The sequence below is a fragment of the Equus quagga genome, chromosome 3 (genome assembly GCF_021613505.1).
Source record: "Equus quagga isolate Etosha38 chromosome 3, UCLA_HA_Equagga_1.0, whole genome shotgun sequence".
NCBI lineage: Eukaryota > Metazoa > Chordata > Mammalia > Perissodactyla > Equidae > Equus > Equus quagga.
The window spans coordinates 151,503,693-151,527,305 of record NC_060269.1 but is presented as its reverse complement, the minus strand read 5'-3'; the positions used below and the strand labels follow the sequence as shown (position 1 = coordinate 151,527,305).

Below are 23,613 nucleotides of genomic sequence, written 5' to 3'. Positions count from 1 at the left end.
CCGGCCTCTGCTCCTCATCTGGAAACAGGCTGATGCTTCTGGGCCCTTCTGCCGGCCTTGACAGGAGGCAGCGAGCCCACACCTGTGTGAGGACTTTGAAAGCTGACAGGGTGACATTACGGCTTTGCCGGTGGTAGGTTCCGAGTGACTGAGAAGGTTAATGTCACAGCATCCGCCCCCAGGGTCAGGAACACCTCCTGGTTCCTCGCTCGGGGCCCTGGCCATGCTGCCTCTGGGACCACCATTCTAGGGGCCAGTGTGTGTGCGCGTGTATCTAGGTAAATGTTGAAAAATAGCTTCATAATAAGACAAAAGCTGATCATATTCATTTAATCTTTGTTAAAAGCATCACAAATGATTTATTGATTTTTAAAAAGGAAAAATAAGAAAGAATTTCTCGCGTCTTTGTTAAGTGCATATGCCAAGTACGGGCACAGTCTGGTTGAGCAAGACCGGGGCTGCCCACGGCAGGTCGCCTCCCATTCCGGCACCTGTATAGACCTGGCCATCAATTACAGAGAGCCTCAGTGTCTAGCCAGATGACCCACAGCCCTGCACGTCGGTCTACACGGTTATGCAGATGGAAAGTAGAAGGTTCTAGCAGGTGCCAACTTATTCCCAGCTTCTTGGGCCCACACACCCAAAACACTCATAATAGAAATAACATAAGATTCAAGAAAAACACAAATAACTAAGGGGAAAAAAAACCCTACCCAAACAGCGGAGAGAAGAAGTTGAGGGGTCACGGGGGGACCTGCAGGCACTGATGAGCTGGGGGCTGCGTCCAGGGCTCCATGCTGACCCTGACCTTGGACCTGCACGGTGCTGACCGGTGTTGGCCCCTGTGTGTCTGATCCTCACAGGACAGGCCGGGTGGGGATGGCAGGACGCAGGGGCCCCTGAGGTGTCTTTGGGACTGCAAGCAGGCTGGGGGCAAAGGTCCCCAGAATCCCAGCGTCTTCCCACACCAACTTCGCCAGGTCCGTGGCCTGGGGCCCTGGCCCGCCCTTCCCCCTGGAGGGGCTGGACGACCACTTGCAGGGTGACCTCTGAGGTGGTGGCCCGGGAGCCCCAGCCCATGGGCAGGCGAGGCCGGGAGAAGGACACCTCCCCAGCCTGGCCGTGTAACCCACAGTGACCCCTTCCTCCCTGTGGTCTCAGAGTGCCCGTTTGTGACATGAGGGCGCTGGGGTCACCCACAAAGACTGAGGGGCCCCCGTGAGCCGGGGGCTGTTCCGGGTGTGAGGGGCCGTCCTAGGCCCCCCTCCCGCAGGCTGAGCTTCTTTTCCAGGGCAAATGGGCTGATGCCCCCGGGCCTCATCGTGGACTCACCACCTGCCAGCGCTTCCTGGCCTGGCTCCGTGCTCCTCCCCTTGGAGGTAAAGGCCCTGCCCCCTGAAGACCCCGCCCGGGGGGTGGGGGGGGATGGGGCGGTGAGAAGGACGGGGAGGAGGGGGAGGGGATCTGCCTTCCGGTTTCAAGGCAAAAGGGGACAACCTCCCCCATGTACTCATGTGTGTAGACTTCAGCTAGCATCCCTGGTTCTGGGCATCGGTGACTGAGTGGACCACACTGCATGGGGAGCAGGGGCTGGTTCCCAGGATACCTCTGCTACCATCTTGCTGTGTGACCTTGGGAATGTCACCCTCTCCTTTGGCCTCAGTTTCTCCATCTTCAAAAGAGGGGCACACTCCTGGATGGCCCTTCTGGCTCTGGCATCCTAAACATCTGCTGGTTCCTGGGTTTTCACATCGGTCCCTTAAGCTATAAGGAAGCTGGGACACTTGGTGCATCTCCGGGCTGTCCCGCCGGGCGCTGGGAAGGCCTGCAGGAGGGCGCCGCCTGCTGGCTGGCTGCAGCAGTGCAGGCACTGGACCCCGGGGGGGGCCCCTGTGGATCCCTCGGGGAAGCCGGGGAAAGCTTTCGCCCCACGGGGAGAATGGTGCCAGGAGAGGCAGAGGAGCAGCCCTGGGCATTCCGGAAAAGGGGTTCCCGAGAATGGGGCTCTGACCAAGCAACCCAGACAGCTTTCGAAAGTTGAACAAACCCCCAAATGCAAACAGCTACCTAGAGAGGTATTTACACGATCCCCACTTTAGCAGAGGAGGGACAGCGGGAGGCATGGAGGGTGGTGTTGGGAGGGCCTGGGATGGGCGTGGGGCCTGGGTTGCAGACTTGCCGATGCTGGAGGGGGTGGACCCCCTGCAGAGGGGCAGCCATGCAGGCAGGAGCTCCCTCCCTGGGGGCAGGTCTGGAGAAGAAAGCAAGTCAGGAAGGATCCCACGTCCCTGTGCAGAGCGACTGCATGTGTCTGCAGTTCTGGGAGCTCGGGCGGCCTGGCAGGCTCACCTCCCCGGTCTCTGGGGGACCAGCCTTGGCCCAAGAAGTCAGGCCTCGAGCTGGGCGGCAGGCGTGGAGCCGCTGGGTAGCTGCATGGGGTCCAGGCACAGGAAGTGCCCAGAGTCAGGCAGGGGCGGCAGGCGGTGAGTGGCCCTGGTGTCCAGGGAGGGCGGGGGTCGGCAGGCCCGTGTGTCCTGTGGGGTGGGCGGGCTTGAACCGAACACAGGGAGGGGCATCTGTCGCCTTGGGTGGGCATGGCCCGAGGAGGTGGCTTTTCCACAGGTCTCTGGGGGGACGCTCGGCCCAGCTCCGGTGCCGGCTGCGTTTGTGGTTCTGTGCCCTCCATGGGGGGTGAAACGACAGACAGGAGAGTGTTCTGGGCACGGGCCTCCATCGGCATCAGCTCACCAGGTAGCTGTGCATCTCTCTCGAGTTGATGCTCAGGACCACACCAGAGTGGTTCCCTAGGAGACAGAGAGACGCCCATGAGCTCAGGCCCACGGGCTGCACAGGGCAAAGAGATGGAGGGCCATGCAGGACAGGTGGCCTCAGCCGCGGCCACGGAGTCAACGTGCAGTGGGCGTCCCGAGGGTCCTTCAGCCGTGCAGGTCGTGCCTGGGCGCCGTGCGGAGGTGGTGGGGGTCCTTGTTTCCTAGGGGGTGACTGGGCATGGGTTCTCCCGGTGCCGGCGCAAACGGCGGACCCCACGGGACCTCCCACTGCCCACTGACCTGCAGCGGGGCGGGCCCTGGCACTGGCAGCAGGGGGATGCAGGAGGGGCGGCGTCCCCTCCTGGCGGGGGACGCTGCAGGGCGCGGGCGGCGAGGCCAAGGCGGCAGGAGAGAAGGCCACAGCATGGTCAGAAACGCGGGGGCTGGTTGGCAGTCCTGGGTGCCACGAGGTGATACCGAGGGACAGAGGCCTGGCCCGGGGAAAGGAGCTGGGGGACCTGGAGCTGCTCCTGTGAGCTGTCCCTCCCCCACCTCACGGGCACAGAGCGGAAAAAGTGGCCGAGGGCTCCTGAGTCCAGCTAGGCCGCAGGCGCGTGGGGCCATGAGCCCAGCCAACTGTGTGAGACCTTCAAGGTCGGTCACCCCCTGGCCTCGGTTTTGTCATCTGTAGCATGGGGATGATCACAGTGCCTTGCAGAAGGGGTCGTAGCGGGCACCATAGGAAAAGCACACCTGATGCACCCGCACGGCGCCTGGCGCCTCCCACGCGCTCGACTGCAAGAGCTATTATTCTTACATGGCTGTGTTCTCAGGGCTTGACGGCAGACCGCTGCTAGAGGCGGGGGCCAAGCTCTCGTCTTCCCGGGACACCCACGCCCTCCCTCCAAGCTTGGGAAGCCGGGGGTCGCTCGAGCCTCTGCAGCCACCTCTGTCACCTGCACGGAGGTGGAGGCCGGGCCGTGTCGGGGCAGCGTGGAGCCCCAAGCCCTGGCGGGGAGGGCCCTGGCGGAGGCAGTCTTTGGGGTGTGGGGTGCTCGCCCCAAGCTGGGGGGCTGCAGCGGTGCGAGCCCACAGGCTCTGAGCCTCAGAGCTGGGCTGGAATGCAGTTCCGCCTCTCGTCAGCTAAGTGACCTGGGGGCGTGGAGTGACCCCTCTGAACCTGCGTTCTTGTCCATCAAATGGACACACTACCGGTACCCGCCTCACGGGGGTCAGACTACATCTGGAAGCACTGAGCCCAGCACGGGGCGAGCACTCAGGAAATTAAAGTGCTTATTATTATGTCCCTGGAGGCTGCAGACACATCTGTGTGCACGAGCACATCTGTCCAGAGGGTGTGGGAGAGATGGGGCCCGTTGTGCCCACAGTCAGGGACCCCCACCAAGGATGGGGAGCTGGAGAAAGGGAGGAGGACAAGGAGCGACCTGGGTTTGGATTCAAGGTCAGCCACTTGTCGGCTGTGCTGTCCTGGGAGAGTGACTTCACCTCTCTGAGCCTCACTTTCAAGCACTTAAAAAGTGAAGACAACGATTTCTTCTTCTCATGGTTCTGAGGATAACCAGCTACAGCGTGGGAGAGAACAGTCACAACAATGATGTCAGCAGCCGAGATGACAAGGACACGCTCATGGGGCTCCCTCGCGCCACTCTCTGCGCTGGCTGCTCGTCTGGAGAGGTGGGGCCGGTCCGTGTGGAACGAGGGACAGAGGGGAACTGTTCTGGGAGGGACGAGGTGACTCCGAGGTCTGGCCCCCCACCCGCTGTGGCCCAGGGAAGCTCATCTCTTGCCTCGACATCCTCAGCTCTGAAGAGGCGCCTGGCCCTGCGCTCGGTGAAGGGACAGGACCCCCGGAACACACGGCACAGCTGGGATCCCGGGCGGGTGCTCACAGACGCGGCTGAGTGGGGTCCCAGCCCATCAGCACAGGCTCCAACCGCCAACCTCAGAGGCTCCTCCTGGAGCCTCAGTTTCCCCACTTGTCGAAACGAGGGGCTGTACGGTGCACCTGAGCTGGGTCCTATCCTGCTCCTCGCCCAGTGTGGCCTGGCCCTCCCCCACCGGGGGCCGAGTCCGTGTCCCCTCCCCCTGAGGATGGACAGACTTAGTGACCGAGCAGGACCGTGGGGCCTGTCGTGGGTGGCGGTGCAGTGGCCGCTGGCTGGCTGTCCTCTCTGGCTGCTCTGGCGACTCGGCCGCCACACGGGGAGGAAGCCCAAGCCACACAGAGGGGCCATGGCAGGCGGTCAGGGGACGGCCCCAGCCGAGGGCTTGGCTGATGGCCCCTTAGCTGCCACACGCCCGAGCGGGGAGTGAGATGATCCTCGGCTGCGACCCTGAGAGGACCACCTGCCTGGGCCCGGTCAGCCCCACAACCATGGAGGAAGCGGTGATAAACCATGCTGTGACACACCGAGTCGAGGCTTTGGCTGTCCAGCCGGGGGGCCCTGGGATGCTCCCCATTGGGCACGGTCACAAGGACACTTCGTAAACTGTAAAGTGCTGTGCACAGGTGGTTATGTCCGTGTGTGCGATGGCCACGAAATCGTCACTTCCGGGGAGCAAGAGGTCTGGGAGTGTTGAGGGGGTGCTCTGGGGAGAGGCCCCCCACATCCTAAGAACAGCCGGCTCCCCTGTGGACCTCAGCCCTCCGTCTGTCCTGCCCCACCCTCTGAGGGCCGGACTGGGCCTTCGGGGGCCGCTGGGCGTGATGTGCCAGTGTCCACGGGTCCTGACGGACAGTCCCTGGGCAGCCCAAGGCTCCTGTCATCACCTTGTCAGAGGGAGGGACAACCACCACGCCCTGCCTGGCCCTGGGTCCTGTGCACTGTGCCCGTCGAGGCAGCTGGGAGGGGGCGGCTGGGGAGGGTGGGGAGGCGGGTTTTCAGGGCGGGCGTTACCTAGAGTCTGCGAGTCCAGATCGCCGTCTATAAACCCCTCACCCTGGATGGGGCTCTGCGCGCCCTGGCTGTGGCTCACAGGGCTCGTCATCTCCTGCTCTTTCTCGTTGTGCATCTGGGCGTACACGGTCCTGCCGGGGCGTTTCCTGCAGGACAGAGGTGGGGGCTGAGGCCACCGCCCAGGCCGCCTGCCACCAGAAGCCCACAGCTGGGCCCCAGACCACCCCCACATGTGGTGCACACAATGCTCCTGGGTCTCATCTGCTGTCCCGTGTCTGTGCCAAGCCGCCTCTTCCAGGAAGCCCTCCCTCCCGTTAGTTAGCTCCTGCAGCCCTGGGTTCCCTCTGCCCCAGCACTGGGGTGCTCCTTGTGACTAGACCGGGGCGCACTGCAGGAGATGGCATTTCCCTCTCTCATTTCCCCACAGCCCGGCTTCTCTGGGACAGCAGCATCCTGGGCTCTGACGGGCTTGGAGGGCATGCATTCCATGCCACACACAGTGCCGACCCGGCTCCAAGAGGGGCCTGCTGGGCACCACGCAGGTTCCCAGGCTGTGCTGTCCTCGCTTTCCCATTCCTCCAGGGGCCGGAGAGGAAAGAGCGGGCACAGCCGCCTGGGCCTCCACTGGGCCTGGGCCCAGCTCCCTCGTGTTCATTTCCCCAGTTAGTCCCAGCAAAGCCCCGAAATGGCCCGGTCCCGGTCCACAGACGGAACCGAGGTTCAGCAGGAGAGCAGCTTTCTCAGACGCTGCCAACCGCGTGCTGCCAGGCCTCGGGAAGCTTCAGGTGGCAGGCGCACGTCCAGGCCCCTGGGTGGGCTGGGCCGTGTGACCAGCTCTGTCCACTGAGGGTGAACAAAGGTGGCGTGTGTTGCTTGCAGGCTGGAACATGTGAATGCCGACTTGAGTCTCTCCAGAACAAACGGCCCCGCTCTGTCCTTCTAAGCCCATGTGGCGAGGCACACGCCCCCGCCAGCCCCGGTGAACTCAATGAGAACAAGAAACCAACCTTTGGTGGCTGTGAGTCTCTGAGACTTTGGGGCTGTTTGTCACAGCAGCAGAGCCCAGCCCTTGCTGACCGCCACACCGGCCAGGAACGGAGCCCCCCTCCCTGGGCTCCCACAGGCTGTGCTGGGGCTTAAAGCCCAGGATGGCTGCGGGTGGACTGGGCATTTCTCTCTGCTGCCCACTGTGGGCTGCTCTGCTCTCCTCCCGGGTGGGCCAAGCACTCTGGGGAGCACGCTGGACCCCATCACTGTGCTCCACTGTTTCCACGGCAACCCCTCCCCCAACGGCATGATTAATCCAGTGAGAAGCCCTGTGTGCCGGGCGCCGGGCCGGCTCTTACACCCTGGCCTCTCTTTGGGGCGCCTGCTGGGCCGCACTCCAGGTCCCCCTCTTCCTCCTCCTCCCTCTCTGCTCCTCTGGGTGCCATCGGGGCAGGTCCTTCTGGACCCTTTGCACCGTGTGCAATAAATCTGGGGCGTTTTGTGGGAGCTGCAGTCTGTGCCTCGGGGGTCTGAAGGATGAAATTTAGAGAGAGCAGATTCCATCCTTCCACGGGCTAAAGGGCCAGCCCTGCCCTCCGCTCCCCATGCAGTTCCCGTGCCGCTGGCGTGCTTGGACAGAGCCCAAAGGAGCATCTGCACCCAAACTGAGGCCGAGCGGAAAGAGGAAGAGCTGGGGAGACTCCAGCCACCGGCCTCCAGCGCATCTGGCTCAGAGAGGCGTCTCACCGGTCTTCTCCATCTGCTCTCAAGACACACACACCCGCGCCCCATGGGAGCCGGCCGCCCTGGGCGGTGCTCAGAAGGTCTCCATTCAACAGGTCGGGGTGACGAGGGGAGAGTGCACAGGAGACTGCCTGCCGGAGCTGGTGGTCCTGCTTCTCCTCCCCCCACCCCCTCCCCAATCCTCCTCCTTCCCCGCCTCCCCTCCTGCTCAGCCTCCTTCACTCTCCTCCCCCATTCTTCCTCACCCCCTCCACTTCCTCCCACTCTTCTTTCTCCTCCCCTGCCTCTCCTTCTTCCTCCTCCTTCTTCATTCCTTTTCCCATCCCCCGCTTCTTAGTCCCCTTTGACAGATGAGGAAACTGAGGCTCAGGGAGGAGAAGTGACTGGCCCGAGCTGCAGAGCTGGTCAGCGGCAGGGCAGGATCATGTCGCCTGGCAGCTCGGACAGGGCTGTGCGCTCGGTGTGAAGGGCTCTCGAGCGCAGAGACTCGGAAGGGGCAGAGATGGCTGGGAGCCTGTCCTTCTTCGTTTGGCTCCTGCAGGTACGCGGGACCCCAGGCTCCCCCACACCCGTATGGCAGAGGGGGTGCTGACAGGACCCTTGCTCCCAACACGGCCAGGAGAACTGGCGCGCCCATCGCACAGGCGAGGCAGCTGCGGCTCTCAGGCCAGCATCCACCCGGCACGGCCACAGCTCCGTGGCTTTTTGAGGGAACTGAATACGGCAGTGCTTTGAACCGCGGGGGGAGAGTGAGAAGGCTGGGGGAGCCGGAAGCCCCTCCCTGGGGGTGGGAGGCGGGCCTGTGTTTCTGGGTACATATTGGACCCTCTCTGGGCCAGGCCTGCGTTGTCCCAAGTGTGGGAATCCGCCCGACACCCGTGTGGACGTGCAGGCCGGGGGCTGGCGTCAGGGGCAGGAGGAGGGGGCAGAGCCTGGAGGCTGAGAACAGACTCCTGCAACGGGCATCAGTGGGACCCCAGCGCCAATCCGAATAAAGCCGTCGGCAGCTTGCGGTGGAAGGGAAGAAGCCCAGGCCGGCCGTGGACGGAGATGCAGCATCGCCGCGGAGGCAGAGGGAGCGCGAGCCTGTCCCTGGCTGGGTCACGGGCACCTGTCATCCATCCGAAGGCAGGACTGCTTGGGGGCCCAGAAGGGGCCTCGGCCAGTGAGGGGGCCTCTGCTCAAGCCCAGGGAATTACTGGAGTTACGGCCCCTGGGGCTCTGTGGACGCAGACTTCAACCTGCTCTGTCCTCAGGGTAGGGAGGGGGCCTGGCTTCAGTACCGGAAATCCTGGGCCCCGATGCCACTTCCTGGCTGACAAATTCCAGGGGGGCTGTGGGATCAAGCAATGTTGTCCAGGCAGAGGGGAGGGAGCAGATGGCAGGAGGTGGCATTCCTGGTCTCGACTCCCAGCAGAGGCCCATGTCCTTCACCCAGGAGGGGCTTTTGGGAGGAAAGATGCCGATTTGATTTGAATTCGAGGTGTCTGTGGAACACCCAGGTGGACCTGTCAGGAAACCAGTGCCTCTACAAGTTTAGAAATCAGGAGAGGCCACAGTCTCTGGAAGGGTCCAGCCTCATTGCTCAGCAAACTCCTACACATCCCTCAGGATCCCCATGCAGAAATCACCTCCTCAGGGAAGTCCTCCCAGATTCTCCAGACCAGCTCAGGTCCCTGTTACACACTCTCAGAGCACCTCAGGTGGCCCCTTCAGTTGGAATGGAATCACAAGGCAGGTGACAAGCTGCTGACACACTCCCAGCAAGGACACAGCTCCCTGAGGGCAGGAACTGCATCTGCCTCAGTCAGCACTGCATCCCCAGTACCTGGACAAGTGTCCCGCACGGAGGAGGAAGGGCGTGTACCTAACTACAACTGAAAAGACCCAAGGTGCACAAAGGCCAGCTGGGAGGGGTCTGGAGAGGGGTCAGGTGGGGTCCAGGGCCTGGGGCAAGGGTGGGGCTGGACCGATGGACCCTTGGCTTCAGAGCAACAAGAAGGAAAGGGTGAGCTGTATCTTCAGACTGCCTCCGAGGGCGACCCTGACCAGGGAGACCCTGAGGTCGCTGAGCTGACCAGGCAAGTTGGGGAGAACCTACTGGGTCGCATCTCGAAGCCGCCTTTTGCAGGAAACGAGTCTGCTGACGCCTCTCCGTCATTTTGCCGGTTCCCAGGCCCAGAATCCAGGTGAGTCCAGACTCCTCAGACCTGCCAGCCTCAGCAGGAGGCCCCTGCCCACTCCTGCCCTGAATGTCCCCCCCTGAATGGCCCCCAACCCCTCCTTGTCTGGACCCTGGAGCGCTCTCCCAGCGGAGCACCTGCACACGACAGCTTTCAATCACACTCGCTGAGGGAGGGGACGGACCAGTGCTGGAGGAAGCGTGGGACAGAGGGATGGGGCTGGGTGACTCCTCACTCCTCGCTTCCCAGCTGTGCGGCCCAGGCACGTTACTTAACCTCTCTGAGCCTGGGTTTCCTCATCTGTACAGTGGGCAGCGGCCTCCCTCTGATGTGGGTGGAGCAGAGGGAACGATGGTGGGGGTGAGGGGGATGCTCGTTGGGCTGTGAGCTGTCTCCCTCCGGGACTGAGGGGACTCAGGACCGGGGAGTGGGCCCAGAGGAGCACCGGCTCCTGCAGCCCACTGCAGGCACAAACTCATACCCCTCCCAGGTACCCCCTAAAAGCCCGCAGCCCCGCCATCACGCTTGGCCTGCCGAGGGAGGCCAGGCAGCCTTGCCTTTTGAACTTGTAGAGGATGAAGGCTCCCACCGCAAAGAGTCCGATGACAAAGAGGACCGCCACCGCCCAGTAGCCACCGCCTCCTCCCGGCCTCTGGGAATCTGCAGGTAAAGCAGCCAGTCAGCGGTCGGCATGGGCACATGCCTGTCCCCGGCGGGCGCCTGGGCGCTGTGTGGCCTCCTTGCAGGGGGAGACGGGTCACGTCCTCTGGCAGGTTCTCTGGGTGCAGCTGGGAGGGGCAGGCAGGCTACGCAGGACGAGGAGCTCAGCTCTGGGCCTTGGAGGACCCCCGCCCCTGCGCCCCCGGGCCTCCCGCTGCGTAATGCGGCTGGTCCTTCCTTCTGGAAAGTGGACAGAACCCCTCTGTCCATATTTATGCTGCCCTGGTGTGAACCCACTGTCTCCCAATGGGCCGTCTTTACAGAACAGAGAGAAGCTCTAGCTTCTGCACAGATTTCTGCCCAAGAGGGGAAGGGACACGCCTGACTGGAGGGGACAGACCCACAGTGGGGCAGGGGGCAGAGATCATCTGAGCCCCCAAATGTTTCCATAAATTACAGTCAGAGCTCTGTGCAGCATCTTCAGAGAAGAGTTCGAGGCCATTGGCTCTGACCTGGGTTTAATCCAGGCGACGGCCCCACTGGGAGAAGCACGCGGCAGCTGCGGGGCCCCTCTGTCCCCCTTCCCTGTCTGAGGGCCTGGCCGCATGCCCACCCCTCCCTGCAGGGGAGCTCAGACCAGGGGGGGAGGCTCCTGGCCTCTCACCTGTGTCCATGTCCCTCACAGCCACCAGGACGCGGACCCCGCCCCGCAGGAGGAAGCTGATCTTCTGTGCATTCAGCACCTGCTGGATGGCCATGAGTCTCTGCAAGCACAGAGGGGACAGTGAGGAGGGGTCTTCTGGAACCCGCCAGAGGGGGTGGGAGAGCTGGGCAGAGGGCCGCTCTGACCCCCTGCCTCTCTGAGCCTCAGCCTCCACGTCTGTAAAATGGGACACTAGCCCCCGGCCGGCTTCACCAGCAGCCTCTGATGGACCCACATGACCCAGACCGGCCCCGCCCTGAAGGGCTCTTCTTCTAGTCGGACACGGGATGAGGTAAAGCAGGGGAAATGCGGGGAGCTCCCGGAGGCCCCCAGCCCCAGCGGTGGTCAGGGGAGGCTTCTCGGAGGCAGAACACCAAGAAGAGGACAAGGTGGTGACCCAGGCCCAGGGGTGACCCCACACCTTGGGGAGGGAAATCCAGGAGGCCATGTCGCTGGATCGTGGGGTGGGTCAGGGGTGGGCACAGCTGGGGCTGGAGAGGACAGTGGCCCGGAGGGCCGCCAGCCCGTGGACTACAGGCACACTCCTATTCCTTCAGGATCCGGGGGACGGGGACAAACGGGGGGGGGGGGGGGCTTGCTGGCAGGCGCCTGGCGCACAGTAGGGCTCCTGTTCCTGTTCTTCCCTGTGTCCTGCAACCACCACACCATCTAATTCCAGAACATTCCTATCATCCCAAAGGAAGCCCTGTACCTGTCAGCAGTCACTCCCCCTCCCCCACCCCCAGCAACCTCTCATCTGCTTTCTGTCTCTATGGATCATTCTGGACGTTCCAGCTACATGGAGCCACACACTGTGACCTGCTGTGCTGGCTCCTCTCATTTAGGAGGATGCTTTCAAGGTTTATCCATGTTGTAGCGTGTCAGCATGTCGTTCCTCTCCATGGCTGAGCAATATTCCATTCTCTGGACTGACCACATTCTGCTCATTCATCTGTGGAGGGACGTCTGGGTTGTCTCCACTTGGAGCTGTTGTGAGCGAGGCTGCTGTGGACGGCCATGTGCAAGTTTTGTGTGGACGTGCGTTTTCAGTTCTCCTGGGCATGTACATGGGGTGGAGCTGCCATGTCCTCTGTGTGGAACTTTCTGAGGGGCCAGCGGACTGTCTTCCACATTTACAGCCTGCCCCGCAGTGCAGGGGCTTCCGTTCCTCCACACCCTCATCAGCTCTAGTCATTGTCCGGTTTTTGTTTGTGTTTCTTTGCTGGGAATGGTTCGCTCTGAGCTAACATCTGTCGCCAGTCTTCCTCTCTCCTCTTGCTCTTCTCCCCAAAGGCCCGGGACGTGGTTGTGTACAGTTGTAAATTCTTCTGTGTGAGCCACGGCCACAGCATGGCTACTGACAGATGAGCAGCGTGGTTCTGTGCCCGGGAACTGAACCCAGGCCACTGAGGCAGAGCGCACCGAACTTTAACTGCTAGGCCACCAGGGCTGGCTCCAACGCCTGCTTTTGTCAAAGGTTTAGAGCCACCCTCGAGGGACGGAAGAGGCTCTGAGTCATCTTTGAGTGCCTGTCCCAGGCCTGTCAGGTGGCAGGGCTTCTATGCCCTGGATGAGGGCCGTATTTGGAAGCCGTCCTGCATGATACAAATGTTTCTAACTGGATAGGGGCTGATTTCTGCTCTGTCCTGAAACCCGTGCCCTGACTGTCCCCAGACGCTGCTCACCTGCATCTCTGGGGCCCCAACATGTAGGTTGGGATGGTGTGACCAGCTCCAGCCAATGAAATGGGAGAGGAGGTGTCACTACCTCCCTGGGAGGTGGTCCAGCTCTGGGGCCTCCATCCCCCCCTCCCTCTCCCATCACAGTGACCTTGGAAGCCACATGGGTCCCAGAGGGTGAAGCCACAAGGCAGGGGAGGGCCAGCTGCCAGAGTCAGATAGTGATTGGTGAGAAAGGAGTCTTTATGCAATGTGGAGCCACTGAGGTTTGGGGCTTGTCGTGAATTGCCAGCACACCCTCGGCCATGCAGGGAGGACCCGGGCTGGAGGCCGCAGGACACACCTTGTCACTGGTGATGCTCCTCTTCCTCGTGGGCCTCTGAGAGGGCAGGAGCACATACAGGTCAGCCAAGGTGGGCAGCCCTGGCCTCACCACGGTCACCAGTAGCTCCTCGGGGACGCCGGTCTCCTGTGGGGACGCAGACGAACCACTCTGGTCCTCATGCCTTCCCAGTCACCTCCGCACTCTGGGGCCCCCAGGAACACCCTCTCTCCCCTCTTGGCCTGTCCGAGTCCTGGCCGCCCGTCCTGCAAGCCATTCCTGAGCCCTGTGCACCAAGGGGATGGCCCCGAATCCTACGGCGCCCTGCTCTGCCCCTGCAGCCCAGCTCTCCTGCTCTCCCCACACCAGCCTCTACTCCGCCAGGCCTGCCGCCTCTGCTCCGTTCCTCACACCGTGACCACGCTGAGCAGGCCTCTCCCTGGCTATCGTCCTCCCAGATGTCAGGGCTCCTGACCATACGCCTCCCTCAACCCACAAAGCTCAGCCCACGTGGGCCCCTGTCTCCTGGAAGGCCCACTCCATCCCCCTTTATCTGGGGGTCCTGGGGCCCCCGCGGGAACTGGGGAGGCGCTGGCATTAGAGGGCTGGGGGCACCTTGGAGAGGAGCCGGGTGACCACCAGGCCGACGTCCTCTCTCCACTCAGGGGTGTTGGGGTTGTGAGCGTCCAGGGCCCTGGAAAACTGCAGAGGCACCACCTGGAACTGATCTGGAAAGAGGCAGACGAGACAGCGGGTCAGCCCGGGACGGCCCGGCTGGGCTCCCTCCGAGGAGGGGCCACGCGCCTTGGGTGGTCTGGAACTGCCCCTCGGTTGGATCCTGTGGCCCACTTTTGGAAAACAAGAGCCCACTTTGTGTGTCAACAGCCGTCCTGGGCAGCGCCCACTTCATTGGCTGCCATCTAATAACCACAACAATGACGAAGATGATGATGAAGACAGCCACACTGACCGGGAGGGAGGGCCTGCCGCGTGCCCAGCCTGCCCTCTGAGATTCATCCCATTAACTCACGAGGACATACACACCCCGCAAGGTTGGCCTCCCATCCCCCAGGGATCCACGGACTTCGACTGGGATGGTCCCCCCACCAGAGTAAGAGTCCCCTGAGAGCAGAGGCCCCTCCTCCTCTTTCTTTCATTTCCCAGGGTCCCCAACTCAGAGGCCTATTCTAGAGCCGCAGGAGTGAGAAGTGCCAGTGAGAAGCGCCAGCCCCAGGAGCCTCCTTGTGGTCTCTCCGTGGCTCTCCCAAGCCTGGTTTTTCCCACGTGCAACACGGGCAGAGGCTTTTCAGGGATGAGCCACTCGGGGCCCAAGAGCTCTGGCAGCTGAACTCGGCACCTTCCAAGGAGGTGAGGACTATCTCAGAGCTCGGGCGCAGGGCCTGGGCACAGTTTGCGAACGAAGGGACGGCCACAGGCGATCCCACTGAATGTTGAACTGACAGCTGCTGTCCACAGGAGAGGCCATTCTTAATGCAAAAGGAGTTTTCACTGGTGCGATGATGAGGGCAGCAGCAGGCGGGGGTCTCCCCCATTCTTAGGACTAATTGTCTTCTGTAAATGTCTCCTTCGAGGGGCTCAGAGCCCCCAGGGAGCGCCGGTGAATGGGACACGATTCAGAACAGGATGCTCAGCAAGGGCCTCCCCCAGTGACCAGGGCACACGGCTCACACCCCACGCAGCCCGGCCCCTGGATGGAGGTGGGTGGGGGAGTGGGAGAAGGTTGCCGTCCCAGGGACTCACCCAGCACGCGGACCACCCTGGAGTCCTGCAGCACCGAGTTCCCGCAGGCAGCCTGCACCGTCACGCGCACGTCTCCCGTGTCCGCAAACCGTGTTGCCACAGAGTTGTCCAGGGAGAGCAAGGGCTGCGGGGGCATGGGGGGTCAGGGCCGGGCTGGGGTGAGGGGCCGTGGCCACCTGCTGCCCAGGCCACCCCGGGACCTCGGCACTCCCTTGCTCTCTGGAGAGATAGGGGCAGCCCTCTGGGAGGGAGGGTGCAGACAGCAGATCTAAGCTGACACACGGCAGGGTCACAGGTCCCCGCACACGGCCGTCCCGAGCCCCTCCTTCCGCATGGACGGTTATAAGGCCTGCCGTGGCTGCCAGCTGGGCCTCCACACCCCATCCCAGGTGGTCTTCCCAGCACCACACTCAGCTGTGGCTGCTGTGAGAGCCGCGACCCCCTCATCCTTGGACCCCCCTGCCCGGCTCAGCACCCATCCCAGGGGTGGAGCACGCTCCTCAGGATTGGGGGGCAGTATGACCTTGGATCTTGCAGATGGGGAGACAGAGGCTCGGGGAGGTGCAGGCCCCTGCCCGAAGAGCTGGGCCGGCAGCTGTGGCTGAGCTGAGATTCGAACCCAGAGCCGGAGCCCCCGCCTTGACCCTCGCTCCAGCGAAACACTCTCCAGAGCCTACAAAACTCTCTCGCCCGGGCCTCTGTGTCTGGGCCCTCAGGTGCTGTTTGGGGTCTTTCCACTCAGGGTGCAGGGCTGTAGTTTGCTGAAGGAGGATGCCCCTCCTTGGGTCTTGAGGCCCCCCCAGCTTAAGGGTGGGCAGCCTGGCCCGCAAAGGCCTCAGGACCTCCCGCCGGCATCCTTCCTGTGGGCTCTGAATGAGGCTCCTGAGATCGGGTCCAGTACCAGTGACCCCGCCTCCATGAAGTCTTCCCTGGCCATGCCTTCACCCAGCCTAGAAACTGCCTCGTGTCTCCTAGAGCTCTCAGACACCTTGCCTGCCCACTTCCTATAACACTTGTCACACCCTTACTCGGGTCACCTACTCTGTTCACATCTCTTTCCCAGGGGAAAAGGCAGGGTCTGGTCTGATTCATTCTGTGTCCACCACACTCGGATACGGCTGACACAGAGCAGATGCTCAGGGAGGCAGGAGAGGATGGTGTGCTCCTGCCTCAGTTCCACTGCGCCACACTGTGTCCTGCCCAGTACCTGGACCAGTGTCCCGTCCCCACATTCCACCCCAGATGGGAGCCTGCAGTAAGGAGGGGATGCAAGGCGTCCAGGGCCAGCGAACCTGCAGGCTGTGGCCGATCCACCAGTAGAAGACGGTGAGGTTGGGGTTCGGAGGCAGCAGCACGGCTGTGAGGTTCACCTCCTGGTTGATGCCAACGACAGGAACCACTTCGAGGTAGAGGGCCTGCAGGGGGGCTGCAGGGTCCAGATCAAGGTCAGGGGTCAGAGGGCATCAGGGCAGTGGGCGTTTCAGAGGCTGCTTATTGGTCACTGTCACCATTGACTTCATCATTGCCACTGCCACCCCCATCTTCATTACCATCATCGCCACCAACACCACCATCACTACCATCATCACTATCGCCATGACCATCACCAACATCATCAGTACCAGCAACACCACCATTACCTCTACCACCATCACCATCACTTCCACCACCACCGTCATTATCACCACCATCACCACCACCACCGGGACCATCACTGTCATCATTACCACCAACACCACCACCACCATCACCACCATAACCATGACCACCATCACCATCACCATGACCATTATCATCATCATCAGCACCATCACTATCCCCTCCACCAGCACCACCACCTCCACCATGACCATCAGCATCATTACTACCAACCCTACTGCTGTGCAGACCACCAGGAGAGTGGATTTGAGCCCAGCCTTCCTGCCTCCCTGCCCTTGAGCCCGCCATCCCGAGGACAGGGACCTGTGGCAGCCCGAGGGCCTCCTGAACTTCCCGAGGACCAGGTTCTCTCGGCCACAGGGAGGGATGCTCAGCCTCGAAGGGGTGATGGACTTACAGTTGACCTGGACAAAGAGCACCGCCTCGTCGTGCCCTGCCGTGTTCTCCGCCCTGACGGACACACGGTAGATGCCGGGGCTCTCATAGCGGTGCCGGATGGGTTCCCCGGTCAACGTAAGGTTCATGTACATGGCCTTGAAGCCGTCCCCCAGGTCCACCTGGTACTTGGTGGTCAGGACATCGCCCTGCAGGAGACACCATGAGGCTACTTAGGAGTGGACCGCAAAGCCGAGGGGCCAGCGGTGGGTCACACTCTCATTCATTCCCTCACTCCTTTGTCAATTGAATGGACCTGGGGACCCCAGGCCAGCAGATCGAGTTCTGCCCTGGGGGCTTCCAGCGTGCCCTGCCAGGAGGGTTGAAGTGGGAGGCCGGGGTTACATTTTGTTTGTTTGTTTGTTTGTTTGTTTATCTATCTATCTATCTATTTATTTATTTATTTATTTATTTAGAGGAAGATTAGCCCTGAGCTAACTACTGCCCAGGGAGACGGCCGGCCGAGGCCTGGGCCGGGAGCCGGGAGGGCAGCATGCTGCAGTAACAGGCCTAGGAAGACAACATAGGAAGACTCAAGCCCGTCTCAGGAAGAGACCGTGATTTCTCCTCCGTGACGCTGGGTTCCTGAGTGTTTCTCTCATCCCATTCTGTGCGGTGCCAGCAATGACGCTGGGATGCAGGGCCTGCGCACGGAGGAGCTCCACCAACCGCCACCTCTTCCCGGCAGAGTCACCCGCCTGAGCCATTTACAGCCCGTGTGCTACCCTGCCGGAGCATTCGCCTTCAAATGGCTGTATTTTCCTCATAGGGTTGTGGGAAATAGAGTCAGGGAAACAATAACTTTTTCAACTTTATAGCAAGAAAGAGTTCTCATTTCAGTCTCAGATCCTCCCTCCCTTCCTCTCTCCCTCTCTCCTCTCCTCTCCCCTGTCATCCCTTCCTATCCCCCATCAGGACCACGCAGAGACCATACCCTAGGGGTCAGGAGGGAACAGGACCCTGGCTGACCGTTTAGCGATCCTCTTACCTTGCACCTGTCAAGCCTTAAACCTGACAGAACCCTTTAACATAAATTATGTTCATTTAACTTTCTCCACAAATGCAGTGTCATGGGTTGAATAGTGTCCCCCCCCGGAATTCGTGTCCACCCGGAACCTCAGAAGGGGACTTCCTTTGGAAGCCGGGTCTGGGCAGGTGTACTCAGTTAAGACGAGGTCACCCTGGAGTAGATGGGCCCTAATCCTGTGACTGGCATCTTTATAAAGGATGGGGAGATACGAATCGCAGAGGAGAAGCCGTGCGAAGACGGAGCAGAGGCCGGGGTGGTGTGGCCACAAGCCCAGGTGCACGGGAGACCCCAGGATCTGGAGAGGCAGGAGGGACCCTCCCTGGTGCCCCAGAGGGAGCCCGGTTGCCAGCGCCAGGCTCCCGACCGTGGGAGAAGTGAGATGGGCTGTTTGACAGCCACGGCGTGCGAGCATTTGCTCCGACAGCCTCAGGAACCTTCCACGGTGGCATTCTGTTGTCTCCACTTCGTGGGGCAGAGGACGGAGGCTGCGTGAGTCCAGCGCTTGGTGTGATGGCTCGCCGTCTGCGGTCGCTCAATTTAAAGGCCTCCCAGGTGCAGGGAGGAGGGGGGTCTCCGGTCCCACAGGCTCCTGGATGGACGGAGAGGTTTTCCGTCTGCTTCCTCGGAGGCAGAGGGCGCCTTCGACTGGCGTCAGGACGTGGCCACCTCAGGCAGGGTGCCACACCACACCTCTGGGGCCCCGTGTTCCTGTCTGACGTACACTGAACTATTGAAACATTTTATTTAGTCAAAATCACTCATCACTTCAGGAAGTACATCCTCATCCGCCGTACATCCTCAATGTCAAAAAACTGGAGTTCAAAGAGGAGGAGGAGAGAGAAAGGAAGAGCCTGTGGTCCGTGACACCGCCGCAGCCTGGGGTGGGTGGCACGCAGACCTGCCTCGGCGAGCTTGTTTCCCACCAAGCACTTAGAAAACTTAAACCCTTTATTCTGTGACAATTGTCAATTCACATATAATCATACGGAATCTTACAGAGAGACCCGTGTCCACTGTACCCAGCTCCCCCAGTGCCTACATCTCAAAAAATGGTACTATCACCGCTCGGATATCGCCCTCAACCCAGTGGGACACAGAACCACTGAGTCACCACAGGCCCCTCCTGCTGCCCCTTGACGGCCACGCCCACCTCCCCATCACACCCCCGGCTCCCTGGCCCGCCAATCTGTCCTCCACGTCTATAACTGCGTCACTTCGAGCTGTCCCATCCAGGGACTCAGACAGTAGGGAGCGGCTGCGATCAGACGATTCACGAGAGTCCCCCAGGTCACGGCTGTGTCGGCGATCTGCTCCTCGTCCTTGCAGAGTGGCGTCCAGGGCACGGATGGACCTCGGCGTGTTGAACCGCTCACCCCTGGAAGGGCATCCGGGTTGTTCGCGGTTTCTGGCTATCATGAAGACAGCTGCCATGAACATCGTGCACAGGTTTGTGTGTGAGCACAAGCTGTCATTTCTCCGGGATGAACCGCCCAGGAGTGTCACCATAGAGTCCCACGGTGGTTGCACGTTTCATTTTTCAAAAAACTGCCAAACTGTCTTCCAGAGCGGCTGCACCATTTCCCCTTCCCACCAGCACGTGTGAAGGATCCAGGCCCCCGCCTCCTTGCCAGCATTTGGTGGTGGCCCTGTTTTTTATTTTAGCCGTTCTCACAGGTGTGCAGTGATCCCTCATTGTGGTTTAATTTGCATCTCCCTGGTGGCTCATGACGTTGAGCATCGTTTTACCTCCTTATCTCCCATCTGAACACCCTCTTTGATGAAACGCGTCTTCATATCTTCTGCCCATCTTCTGCCTGGACCGTTTGTTTTCTCCTGGTGAGTTCTGAGTGTTCTTTCCACATTCTAGGAGCTCGTCCTCACTGGAGATGAGGTTTGTGCACATTTCCTCTGTACTCGGCCTTTTCATTCTCTTAACAGGGTCTTTCTCACAGCAGGAGTGTCCAATTTTCGTGAAGTGCGGTTTATCAAATTTCCTTTATGGACAGTGCTTTTGGCGTCAACCCTAAGGACTCTGCCCAGCGCCAGATCCCAAATATTCTCCCCTATCTTTTCTCTGAAAGCTTTAGTTTTCCGTTTTCCATTTCAGTGTGTGGTCCGTGTCGAGCTGGTCTCAGGGCTGAGGTTCTGGTAGAGGCTGGTTTTTACTGGCTGCTCATTTCCTGAAGATCATCCTCCTCCACGAGCAGCTTTCGCCCCCGCATCAAAATCAGCGGCGTGTTCCAGTGTGTCTGCTTCTGGGCTCTCCGTCAGCTCTTACTGTTAATTCTCAGGTATTCACAGAACCTGGGCCCCCCTCAATCCAGCACTGTTTCCACGCCCGGCTTGGTCTGTGTGTGAGGGCGCGTGTGTGACTGTATGTGTGTGTCAGTGAAGAATGTGTGTGAGCTTGCACGGTGTGTGTACCGTCCCGCAGCCCTGTTCCCACACTCCTTCCCCAGGATCTGAGGAGGAAGCCAGGCGTCTTCCCGGCAGCGGTATGTGCGGGAGAACTCTCTCTTCCAAGAGCGTCGTTCAGTGGCTCCCTCACCTCTGGCTGACCCGAGCTGCATGCCTGCTGCACCCAAGGGTCCGGCCCCCTGGGGTGGTGGTGCTGGCAGGCTTGCCCCTCTTGGCTCCAGTTGAAGGAATCCACGGCTGCCACTGAGTTGCTGAGATGCCAGGCTGTAGGGGGCAGCAGACGGCCATTTTTCCTGGAAGTCGGTCCCGTAACTGAGGGCAGCAGCTGGGTTCACTCTGAGGGCCCAGGTGGCCCCAGGAGGTGCAGTGGGCTTCGTCCTACTGCCGCCCCAAGACACGGTTGTGAACAGAGGCACCCACCCCTCTCCCAGGGCTGCCCCCAAGGTCCAAAGCGAGAATCTCAGGGCCAGGCTCAATTGGCACAGGGACCCGGACAGGAGGGACCCAGAGCCTGCCCTGGGACAGGCTCAGGTCTGGGGGCTGCGGACCAGGCACTGTCACATGGAGCCCCTAGGCCTGCGACCCAATGCCAGCTCTGTCACCTGTGTGGCCTGGGGTGAGTGACTGCACCTGGCTGAGCCTTGGTTTCCCCAGCTATCAGGAGCGTTGCCAGGAGCACACCCTGTGCAGCTGGGGGAGGAGGAAGGAGGCGCCGACTCGTGGATGCTCACGCGGACACCTCTGCATCCCCTGTGGCCTCAGTTTCCCTGTTTGCACTAGACGAGAGCCCTGCTTTCCAACCCCAAGACCTGTGTCATCATCTCCCTGCCCCGCCTCGGCACCGTATCTTGAATGACATCCTCTAAATAAAGCACATGTGGCCATACAGCAAAAAGTTCACAGCCGTTCCCCCGGGGGAACAGGAATTTTGGCGATATTTGTATTCTTGATACTTTTTATGTGTTTCAAATGTTCTACAATGAGTATCGATTATTTTCAAAATCAGAAGAAAACAACACTTGTGCTTAAAGTAGAAAAGAGAAAGATTAGGAGACTGGGAGGAAATTTATATATATGTACATTTGAGTGTGTATATGTCCATATACACACATTATCTGTCCATATCTATCCACCCATATCTACAGCTGTATGCTATTCATGTATGTATGCATGTGTCATCCATCATCTATCTGTCAATTTATCTATCAACAGGATTTATCTCTGATTGTGGGATTATAAGTAATAGATTTTTTTAAGCTTTCTGCTTTTCTTAAGATTCCAAATTAACTAAATCAATGTAACTGGAAGTTTAAAAAATGTTATCGCCCCCACAGGGGTGAGTCAACCTGACGTCACAGTCCAGTAAACACACACACGCGCACACATGCACACACACACCCCTGTACCCCCCACACACACTACCACGCGTGGAGGTGGAACCTGCCTCCCGTGGCCGCGCTGCTGCGCTCGGACGTCTCCTCACGCCCTGCTCTGCGCTTGTCTGTTTTTCTCTTGCTTTTTCAGGGTGGCCTGGACTAGGAAGGGGCTTCCGGCCGCGGTCCCCCCCCCCCACCCCGGCAGTTTGGGACGCGCTGCTCTGAACTGCTGGAGGCACGGGGAGCCCCTGCCCACACACCGGCCCCCCACCACCCAGAGGCCCGGCACCGCGGGAAGCCGCCCTGCTCACCTGCTCCTGCCGCACCTCAAACAGGACATCCTCTCCGGGCCGCACGGCCACTGCCTGGCCGTGGACGCGCACCTGCAGGCCCCGGGGCGGCGTGAGGGGGCACTGCAGCGGCGTGGGGCTCTGCTGCAGGTCCACGCCACCCTCACACGTGTTGGACACGACCTTCCGGTACCTGCGGTCAGAGAACGGGTCAGGGTTGCACAGATGGGCAGGGCCGGGCTGGCTGGTGACCTCCATGCTCTGCCTCCCAGCCTCCTCTGACTCCACCTGACTGCTCTTACGGCCCCAGGTTAGAGACGAGACGACAGGCTCGGGTGGAATGACCAGGAACGACAGGACCTGCTGGGTCACCCCGCGTGTCCTGGGTCTGATCATATTACTTATAATAAAGATTATACCTGTGGTTATTGGTGCCGAGGGGCTGAGGAAGGGGGCCAGTCTGGATTTCGTGGCCTTGCTAAGAAACGTGAGAGGACAGCCCGAGAGGGGCCGGGTTCAACCTTGGCCTTGCCGCTGAGGCGCCCTGTGGCCGTGGGCAAGCGTACCCTCCCGGGGCTCCGTCCCCATTCCCTTGAGAGAGCTGGACCGGATGATGCCTGAGTCATCGACTCATGCATGTGGCATGTGCTTACTGAGCAGCTACTGTGTGCCAGGGACTGAGGTGAGGGCCAATCACACGGTCCTGCCCTTGCACAGTGGACTGTCCAATGGGGGAGCCAGACCTCAGCAAACCGTCCCCCACATCGAGGTACAGTCATGACTGTGACAAATGCTGGGATGGGCCAGCACCTGGGTATCTGGTCCCTGAGAAAAGGGCTTTCTGCTGAGACGAGAAAGGTGGGCAAGAGAGGAAGGAACAGCCAGACAGCAGGATCAGCATGTGCAAAGGTCCTGTGGTGGGTGGCCTGAGCCAGTGTGGGGAGCAGGTGTGGGATGAGGCTGGGATGGGCTGGTGGGCAGAGCCCAATGGGCCCTGGGAAGCTCTTTGGGAGACCACGGGAAAGCTCAGGCAGTGTCAGCTCACTTCCCCCTGAGAGGTTCCTGCAGGCGACACTGGGTCTCTGGGTCTGGGAAGCTAGCTCACTGCCCAACTGGCTGGGCCTGCCTGCCTCCCCGAGCCTCGTGCCTGGCCTTCCCTCACAGCTCAGCCACTGAACATTCAGAAGCTCATCATGCAAAAACACCTTTGATTAGTTTGAAAGAAAATGTACTAAGAGCTACCCACCCACAGCACCTTGGTGCCCAGAGTGTGCAGATGGCACGAAATGAAACTCTTTGCCGTCAAGATGGATCCTGGCTCTGATCCTTTAGACAAGAATACCTGCTTGCCAAGCCCTGGTGGGCGCACCAGAGTGGCTACTGTGGCTACCTGATGGAGGGACGGATGGATGGATGGATGATGGAGGGATGGACGGATGATGGAGGGATGGATGGACGATGGAGGGATGGACGGATGATGGCTGATGGACAGATGGATGGATGATGGAGGGATGGATGGATGATGGAGGGATGGATGATGGATGACAGATAAATGGGTGGATGGATGGATGATGGATGACAGATGGATGATAGATGGACAGATGGATGGATGATGGAGGGACAGATGAATGGGTGATGGATGGATGGATGATGAATGGATGACAGATGGATGGATGG

The 23,613-nt window shown here is 60.6% G+C and overlaps 1 protein-coding gene across 1 annotated transcript in view; it reads right to left on the bottom strand.

Moving 5' to 3' along the window:
* Window positions 1-333: 333 nt before the first annotated feature.
* Window positions 334-23,613, bottom strand: part of SORCS2 (sortilin related VPS10 domain containing receptor 2) — a gene marked incomplete at its 5' end in the record, with an annotated part of 487,825 nt that continues 464,545 nt past the window's right edge. Inside the window, 10 exons of the mRNA XM_046655787.1 lie at window positions 334-2,804; window positions 5,690-5,835; window positions 10,161-10,263; window positions 10,928-11,027; window positions 12,989-13,114; window positions 13,583-13,695; window positions 14,729-14,852; window positions 16,021-16,154; window positions 16,785-16,971; window positions 21,958-22,129. Of these exons, the coding sequence (XP_046511743.1) occupies window positions 2,740-2,804; window positions 5,690-5,835; window positions 10,161-10,263; window positions 10,928-11,027; window positions 12,989-13,114; window positions 13,583-13,695; window positions 14,729-14,852; window positions 16,021-16,154; window positions 16,785-16,971; window positions 21,958-22,129 (1,270 nt within the window). The remainder of the gene's footprint in view (window positions 2,805-5,689; window positions 5,836-10,160; window positions 10,264-10,927; window positions 11,028-12,988; window positions 13,115-13,582; window positions 13,696-14,728; window positions 14,853-16,020; window positions 16,155-16,784; window positions 16,972-21,957; window positions 22,130-23,613) is intronic.